At 42.7% G+C, this 9205-nt stretch overlaps 1 protein-coding gene across 1 annotated transcript; it reads right to left on the bottom strand.

Annotated features, from left to right (window-relative positions):
- Positions 1-6262: 6262 nt before the first annotated feature.
- On the bottom strand, positions 6263-8898 carry sox21b (SRY-box transcription factor 21b). Its single transcript, XM_039671434.2, has one exon. The coding sequence runs from the start codon at positions 8441-8443 to the stop codon at positions 7766-7768; it is 678 nt and encodes a 225-aa protein (XP_039527368.1). The 5' UTR covers positions 8444-8898; the 3' UTR covers positions 6263-7765.
- Positions 8899-9205: the final 307 nt, after the last annotated feature.

A 9205-nucleotide genomic window follows, 5' to 3' on the forward strand; every position in this document is an offset into this window, starting at 1 on the left:
CTCATAATCTGGCTGGTATTAGTGTTGCAGTCGATCCGCACTAATTATTGCTGTGAGAAAGACTTATACTGGCGTCTGATCTTCATTAAGCGTGCGATGGGAGGACTGGCACCATCCGCCGGCCCTCGAGCGGGAGAAGTCTTAGAGGATCTGGGTCACGCGTGTGTGCCAAACTGCGCTCTCTCTCTCCTGGAAACACACACACACATGTAGGTGTATGTGCTGCTTAATTCTGCGCTTCCCCTCCAGAAAACTGAGATCCGTTTCCAACTCGCTGCTATTCTCTCTTCAGCATTTACAAGCGCTGAGAAGAAGCGGCGCACGTGATCCGGCTGTTTAAATCCGTAATAACTAAACTATATTTATATAGAGCCAACTCTATAAAATTCCCATAAAAAGATTATATTATGCAAACAAGTACATACAGGCGAACCAAACCTTACGACAGCAGATCGTGTTCCTCTGGTGTGATCGGGACACTGTAGTTCTGTAGAGATATTATACACAATAACTCGTCATAACATTAATAAACTATAACGACTCCTCCACTTTGAGCTGAAGTGTGTTTTCTGTAATTGCTAATGCTCTTTTTACACACACTGAACAACATGAAGCATTGCTTGGTCACTGGTTGAGCTTAACTGGTATTATCTAATTCTGTAGTTCAATTTACAGCTGACAGATATTCAACATAATTCATGTGTGAGAGTCCAACAGAAGGACGGACAAAACCAGTCACATATCCACTGAGTTCTGCTCATATTCATAACAATAGCCAATACACTGATGATCTGACGCTCTAAACAATGATGGGTTGTTTTAACCCAACTTTGGGTCAAATATGGACAAACCCAGCCATTGGGTTACATTTTTTAATTATATTTTTAACCCAACGTTTGGGTTTGTCCATATTTGACCCAAAGCATTTTAAGAGTGGAGGAATGTTGAAGGTGTGTGAGTAACTTTTGGTTTGACTGTACATCATCACACACACACACACACACACACACACACACACACACACACACACACACACACACGTAGTGTCAGAACATCAGAAATCGTATGTTTTTGAGTTTTAATAGATTAACAGAGTTAACATATTTTTAACTGTATTCTCCGACTGTCTTCAGATTGGTGTTACGCACGTCAGATCTGTAATTAAATATAGATATTTCAGCACAGGAACTTTACAAGATTCAATACACATTTCAATACTTTTACAATATATAAATAGCGTCATTTTGTTAGTCTAAACCGGAGGATCATCAAACCTGAAGAAGTGTTCATATATCTCTCTCTCTCTCTCTCTCTCTCTCTCTCTTTATCTCTCTCGCGCTCTCTCTCTCTCTCCCTCTGTCTATCTCGACCGGATCCACCAGTCTGTCACCTCTGATTGTAAATCAAATTAGCGAAACACACACAGATGTGCCGAGATTCAATACCTGAACATGCGCTTGAACATTTATCTATCCTGCATCACACTGTGTTTGTTAAACTAATATCAGGAGGAGTGTCTCGAGTGACAGTGCGGAGCAATGAGTCTGACATTAACAGCCTAATGACTGCGTTTACACACACACACACACACACACACACACGAGGATATTTCTGTGCTGGTTTCATCCTAATGATCCAGTTTAAGTGAGTGTGTGTGTTTCTGAATGAGTGTGTGCTGGAAAGGGCTGAAGGTTATTCCAGGTTTCAAACACACTTGAGTTAGAGAAGAGTTGAAGATCAATACGAGACTCTGCGTTCTGGTGTGTGTGTGTGTGTGATGGAGAAGTTTCTGCAGAAGTTTGTCTGACACACTGACGAGTCGAGAAAAGCGAACAGGTTCGTGATCTTCTGTGTGGAAACACACACACACACACACACACACACACACACTGTAATTGTGAAACGATGTTGAGAGATTCCTATGATCCTCATATTAATAACCTGCAGTTTCTCTGTCAATCAATACGCCGGCGCTGGACTGAAGTGTGTTTTTAATCAGTGTTTCTGGTATTTCTGCAATTATCCTTGCGCGCGTGTGTGTGTGTGTGTGTGTGTGTGTTGTGATTCCCAGTATGGACATTATTCAGCGTTCCTAATAGATTAAGTGTGTTACTCGAGTCGAGTGTGTGCCAGTGTTGCACATCTGCTGGAGAATGACATTTACTAGAGTGTTTAAGAGACCGCAAGCTCAATTACCCTACAGATTAAATATATGAGATGCATATTATTTTATTAAATGCTATATATGTAGATTTTCACATAATTAAAAAAATATTCAAATATATTGATCCAGTGGTGAATTGGTTCCAAGCGCTCGGCTAAATATATATATATATATGACGGACACAACTGGAAGTATTTTCCACCCTGCTTGCTTATTTATAAAGTGTGTGATTACCTTTTATTATTTGTGATGATAAGCAGTTTTGGGTCACAGACGAGCAGAATAGAATAGAATAGAATAGAATAGAATAGAATAGAATAGAAGAATATGAGATGATCTGATAGAATAGAATAGGATATGGTATGATGATAGAATATTTGAAAAAGCAGAATAGAATTGAAGAAAATTATATACACTATAATAGAAGAATAACATGGGATAATATAGAATAGAATGGGATATTATATGATAGAATAAATTATATAATATATATGATATGATTGAATAGGATTAGATATGATATACTAGGATAGGATCATGAGACACATTTTAGATGTGACTAAATTCGGCTTTGCTGGCCATATTGCTGAAATATATATTATGACGCGCACACACACACACACACATATATACAGTGTATATATATATATATATATATATAGTGTGTGCCGTGAGAGATTAGCATTAAGAAAGGCTGTAGGGCAAATCCACGTTTCTATCCGTATGTAAGTGATGATATGTGGGATTCAGAGCAGGCTGTGTTCAATAATCCTGTAGAAATATGAATAAATGAAGCCGTACAAATTGAAGCCAGTGAGGATTTTTTGCACCCACAATAATAATCAGTGTTATGATGATGATGATGAAGGCCTGCGGGATCATTATGGGAATATTCTCCACGACAGCAGGTGCGCATCGGACTCTTCCAGCTCGGGCCAGAACTTTACAATTCGGAACAGAACAAATAGAATTATTTGTATTTGTCTGATTCTCCATCTGATCTCCGCCAGCAGAACTAACCCGTCACGTGTTCCCCAATATTACACACTCGTTTGGAAAGACCTCGAGTCTCTCGCACGGAGGATCTGTGTAATAAACATGTGAAAAGATGCTTTTTCAAAAAGCCTTTATTGTGTAAATAATGTAAACGTAATATAGTGTCAACATCCTGCAAATATTCTGCAGTTTTCCTGAGAAGTTGAAGATCGAGATGATTGATTTTTGTCAGTAATACTTCGATATACTGTCTTTAAAATCAAGGCGTTTGAGTTGTTTAAGTAGCGAAGGCCTGATCCTCCTGAACTCAGCATCTTAGATTCATCTTTAAAGACGCTTCATTTACAGAAGCATTTAGTTTTAATTCATTCATTGTTATTTTAAATTGATTATATTAATTAAACAGATCATTTTAAACATGACATTATTCTGCAATCATTCAAGAGTTCTATAGAGCCGTGTAAATATTAATATTTATTGTTTTAATGCATCTCACGCCTGACGATGAGTATGGGCATGCTGTTATTATATTGATGTGTTTATCAATTGGTCATTTTTGATTTTTAAAAGCACCAGTATGTGTAGGCTAGAGCGTCCCACAATGCACTGCTTCCCGGTAGTGTGTGTGTGTGTGTGTGTGTGTGTGTGTGTGTGTCCCGTTAGTGTTTCTGCGGCCGTCCGTGGATTATCCTGTTCAATACCTGAACACACACTTGCTGTTGAAAGTGTTCTCAGAAGTGTTTCTGCGAGCGCATCTGTGATTCGGGCTCGTGACCGAGGGCTGAGCGACACACACACACACACACACACACACACACACACACACACACACACACACACACACACACACACACACACACACACACACACACACACACACACACACACACACACACACACACACACACACACACACACACACACATACAGTTGTGGAGCTGCGATTCGACACGTCCAGATGTGCGGCTCACTCCAGCGGGATCATTCAGGGTTTCTGCCCTCAAACCGGAGGAAGGAAATGTGTCTGAGATTACAGGTAATGCAGTCCGTCGGGCCATAAACACACACGCGCGCGCACACACACGCGCACGCGCACACACGAGGCCTGCAGGACACACTCGTTCACACTTTAATTGGCCCTAAATGAGCTGGTGGAGTGAGCCTGGGTCACAGGGGGTAAACTCTCTCTCTCTCTCTCTCAGGGAAGTGACAGGGTCTTACATCATCACCGGTTCCGGAGATCCGAGTTATCGAGCAGAACTCGAGTCCATCCGGGATCTGTCAATCAGGCACAATTGAACATCTTAAATGTCGTTCTCTTATTTTTACATTCCATTATAAAGGAATTTTTTGTTATTATTTGTTCAATAGGCAATACGATTTATTATATTATTTCCCGTCCGATACACCTGGAGTTTATTTCACAGTTTTGTCTCGAGTTCACATCAGTTTCATCAAATGATAAACTTTGTTGTTCATTATTGTTATGAGTTTTACTGAATCGTCCCTGAACTGAGTTGATGAGAATAATGGCACTCTCTGTCATTATGTCTTCAGTTGTCTAGTTTAAAGCGATCAGTATTTTAAAATAATGCTATTGTGTGGTGAGGACAGAAGGATGTTGTTCTTGAGTTAATGTTCGGCAGCAAATATTTGATAAATTTAATCCGATGTAGATATTTGCGTGATCTTAGGCTGCTGGTTCGCCGTCGGGTGATGTCTGTCCGTCTCAGGCCTCGGCTCCTCGAGTCGCTGAATCTCTCTCTCTCTCACACACACACACACACACACACCATGATCAAACTGATCTGTGTGTGTCGGACGATTTTTGGGTCATAAGCGGAAACTCCTATTATCACGGCTGGAGTGTTTATTGAGGCTGAAAAGGATCAAATCTCTAAAAATCAATGAGCGCTTTAAGAGCAATCGCCCGTGTTGAGTTCCTCAAAGGATGACCGTGGCTTTCCTCGTGTCTCCCGATACCATCGCTGTTCTGTGAAACACACCGACAAATCCCGTCTCTCTAATACTGTGTTTCTGACCAAACCAGTGAAGCTCGCTTTAATAACGCTGGACAGACCGGACGAGGAACACTGAGTATTAACCCGCAAAAGCTGAATATTTCTACACATTTCTACACTTACCCCGGTTACACTCGTGACCTTTGCGTCTGCAAACATTCCTCCAGTCGGCAGAAGCTGTCCTCTACCTTTCCCACTGGATCTGCTCTCCAGAAACAAGAAGCATATATCTATTCAAAAGCCATTTAGTTCATTCCTTTCTTGGCCTGTAAACGCATTCATCAATTGTTCTGCTTTGTCGATGGCTTTCTAATGCTAATCTGCCGTGTTAAATATCTTTTTGTTCCCCTTTCACCATTTTGTCATTCAGTTTATCCAGTTTTGGTCACCCATTTTATTTATTTATGCGGCCGGCTCCATTCATGCGCTCATGTATTTTTTATTATGTTGTTTCACTGTCATCCAGTGTCAACTCAGTCTATTCAGTGTGGGCTACTTGAAGGACTCGCGGGACAAAGCGCGTTCACATCGAGCGCCATTCACTCGGCCAGCTGGAGCGCTCGGAAAAAAGGGGGGAAGAAAAAAAAACCTTGTGAAAAGAAATCCTGAACAATGAACACAGAAGAAGTGCACAATGCTAACAGTTTTCCAAATACCACTGATTGCTTTAAGCACAATGAGAGAAAGCCGGCGCTTTTTGCTGAGCTCCACTTCAACAAACAACAGGCTCACAAAGGCCTCGCAACTCAGGGTTTGTTCCCAGACAAAACCTCCTCGACTGTCTAAACGCTCCTGTGAAGGGAGACAAAGTTCTTTCAGTCGGGCCTCTTTCCCGGAGAAGCGGAGCCGAGAAAAGAGAGGGAAGAGGAGATTTAGAGGAGCGGAGACCTTCGACTCTAATGTCGCAGAGAAAAAAAAAACAACAACGTGGAAATGCTCGAGTCGGGCACCTTCGAATATGCCAAATGTTTTATATTTCACTGTAAAAATTAAATCATTTAACTGAACATTTCCACTTTTTTAAACGCTATTATAAATGAGTTTTTAAGGACATATTTTTGGAAAGGCATTATGTTAGTTTACTGCTGTTGCAAACAATAAAATGCGCATCAGGAAGCTGCTCTGAAATTAATAACGGCTCGTTATCGATCAGTTCCCCTGTAAACAGAATGTCTGCATATTAATATCACACAGATTAGCCGGTTCATAAGCAGAGGGTCAGTCCTCCGAAGCCCGACCGGAAGCTCCCGGAGAGCCGCGATCGCGCGAACAAAAGATTCAATTAACCGTGGCGAAGGTAATTATCCCTGGACAGTCCAAATTAGTTTTGCATAATTGGTCTGAGCATATGAATTAACTTCTTAATGTAATCTATGAGGACCCGACGCGGAGCATATGCGACATTATACTCGTCTTTTTTTAACAAGTCTGTTTGTTTCGATGCGTCACAATTACAATTTAACTACATAAAATCCATTTATTTTTTCCTGTTTGGGCCTGGACTAAGTGTCTGAACGGTTTCGTTTTTCTGCTTGTATGGATTAAAAGTAGCGAAACTCTTCAGCTTTATCTTCCTTCCTATTCATGATGCGAGTTGTGATAAATCAGGATTTTGGCTCTTGATTACAAAGACTTGCTTTAGAATTCTGAGTAATTCTATTCAAAGCCCGAACAAAAGCGTCCTTTAGAGGAAACTTTACACTTCACCTGCTCCGACCGAGGAAAGGCTTTCAGATACAAATCTTGTTCAAGAACTATACAGAGCAATTTCTTTTCTTTTCGCATTCGCTTTATTATATCCCCCTTGTTCAATAAATGAACGATAGGCATTTTAAGTACATATAAGTGGAATTATGCAAAACATATATAACATACAATTTCACTTCGAGTTAGTAAAAAACCGGACTGACTTCTTGACGTGAACGCATGATTGATCTGTGATGTAGAATAACCCTTAGAAATATCAGAAATCTTATTATTCCACGTGTTTCATTTCATTAAATTACACTTATAAGTGCTCCTGTCTCCCGTTGTGCAAATATCAAGGGAACACGGCGTGTCCCACGGCCAACAGAGTTTCACTGACTGAATTAACAATAAATATTACATAATACATCCATGGAAATAGTAGATTCGAAACTCAAAATATCTGATTTCTAGTTGGAGAGCTCCGGTGCGTAGAGCACAAGACGTGGTTTAATAAAACTGTACACATTTACAGCAACATGACTGAATAATAAAAATAAAAAAAACGGAATTCTTTAGGTTGAGTCCAAATAAAACAATGCACTTTTCTCCTCCAGAATAGCAATGCAACCCCGTTACAGCATCGGCCTGCGCTACACACACATTACAGTCAACAGGTTATTCTCGCCGAGCTCTCGCGGAGTCGCACTTTCGCACAGATTTATTCACATTGATAAGAGCCACTCGTTCTCGTCATTCACTTCCACCTCATCATGATACACACACTCACACACACATACGTGATGTCTCGTTTATCACATGTTCAGCTGTGCTCCGCGTGTATTGCATGTAGTCATTCGTTCACTTCACATTTCAAACTTCCCCCGGAGTCCCGGGCTCATAGCGGGTACGGGTCCAGGCCCGGCTTGCCCAGCCCGGGCAGCAGTATATAGGCGAGCGGGGGCTGGAGCCCCGCGGGCGGCCACGCGGAGCAGGTGCACGGCATCATGTATCCCGGGTTCCCCGGTGACGGGTGTGTGTGTGAGTGTGTGTGCGCGTGCACCCCGGGGAAGGCCGTGCCCGTGCTCGGATAGCCCAGCGGAGACGCGTAGGAGAACGGCGGCGAGAGTTCGGGCAGTTTGGACCCGAGGTCGAAGAACGAGTACGGGTTGGCCATGGCCGGGTTGAAGAACACGCGCGCTTTCTCCGCGTTGCTCATCAGAGAATCGGGCACGCCGCCCGGGAGCGCGCTCACCTTCAGCGCCTCGTGCTCGCCCAGGTTGTACGCCATCGGGAACGCGAACTTGTCCTTCTTCATTAAAGTCTTGGGCTTTCGTCTGGGTCTGTACTTGTAGTCGGGGTGCTCCTTCATGTGCATCGCGCGCAGCCGCTTCGCCTCGTCGATGAACGGCCGCTTCTCGGCTTCCGTCAGGAGTTTCCACTCCGCGCCCAGTCTCTTGCTGATCTCAGAGTTGTGCATTTTCGGGTTTTCTTGGGCCATTTTCCGTCTCTGCGCGCGGGACCACACCATGAACGCGTTCATAGGGCGCTTGACGTGATCCATGGGCTTGGACATAATGCACCTGTGCAGGTAAAGTCCACGGAACTGGCACTTGCCCACGGGAGATTAAAGTCAGCGAAGTTACAATAAGAAGGAAAAGCGTTCCGTCAGGATCAGTGCTTCATTCCGGCGCGCGTGACAAACAAGTCCAAGTCAAGCGTAATTCGGCTTTAACTTTCACGAAAGCAATGTTCTCCTCAGAAGCATTGTTGGTATAAATCCCGAAAAGTGTCAGATGAAGAAGAGATAATGAAGAGTCGGTGTTCCTCCTCAGCTGAGCTCGGTGTGTGTGTGTGTGTGTGTTTTCTTCAGCTGAGCTCGGTGTGTGTTCTCCTCATGATGAAATGTTAACTCGAGTGATTGTCAGCCGAGAGTTCAACATGTGAAGTAATGCGCGCACTGGCAGGTGCTGAAGAAGGGCTTCTGCGCATGCGCACTGCATCTGTCAGACCTCGCGCTTCACAATCCCACCCAGCGCGAGGACGAGAGTGAAATGATAAACTCACTTTGCTCAGAGAGAAAAGCAATCCAGCATCGTGTGTGTGTGTGTGTCCAAAACGCGCTTTAATAACAGCCTGTTCTCGCCGTCCGCGCGACAACTTTACAATGACTGTCGACTTGGGACATTTTAGGACATTTTAATGCTGTAGTTTGTTGAAGTTTGTTTCACACAGTTCGAATTGTAAATTATTGTACGTTTTTAAAACAAAAGTTGTCGTGGTCTGGTGTATTTATGGCATACATATCTTTATTGTTGTAAATATAATTTTAGAATTC

Source organism: Pimephales promelas, chromosome 7 (genome assembly GCF_988280905.1).
Source record: "Pimephales promelas chromosome 7, fPimPro1.hap1.1, whole genome shotgun sequence".
Lineage (NCBI taxonomy): Eukaryota > Metazoa > Chordata > Actinopteri > Cypriniformes > Leuciscidae > Pimephales > Pimephales promelas.

Coding starts and splice junctions, on each gene's coding strand:
- sox21b (XM_039671434.2), bottom strand. CDS start 8,443: ATGTCCAAGCCCATGGATCACGTCAAGCGCCCTATGAACGCGTTCATG.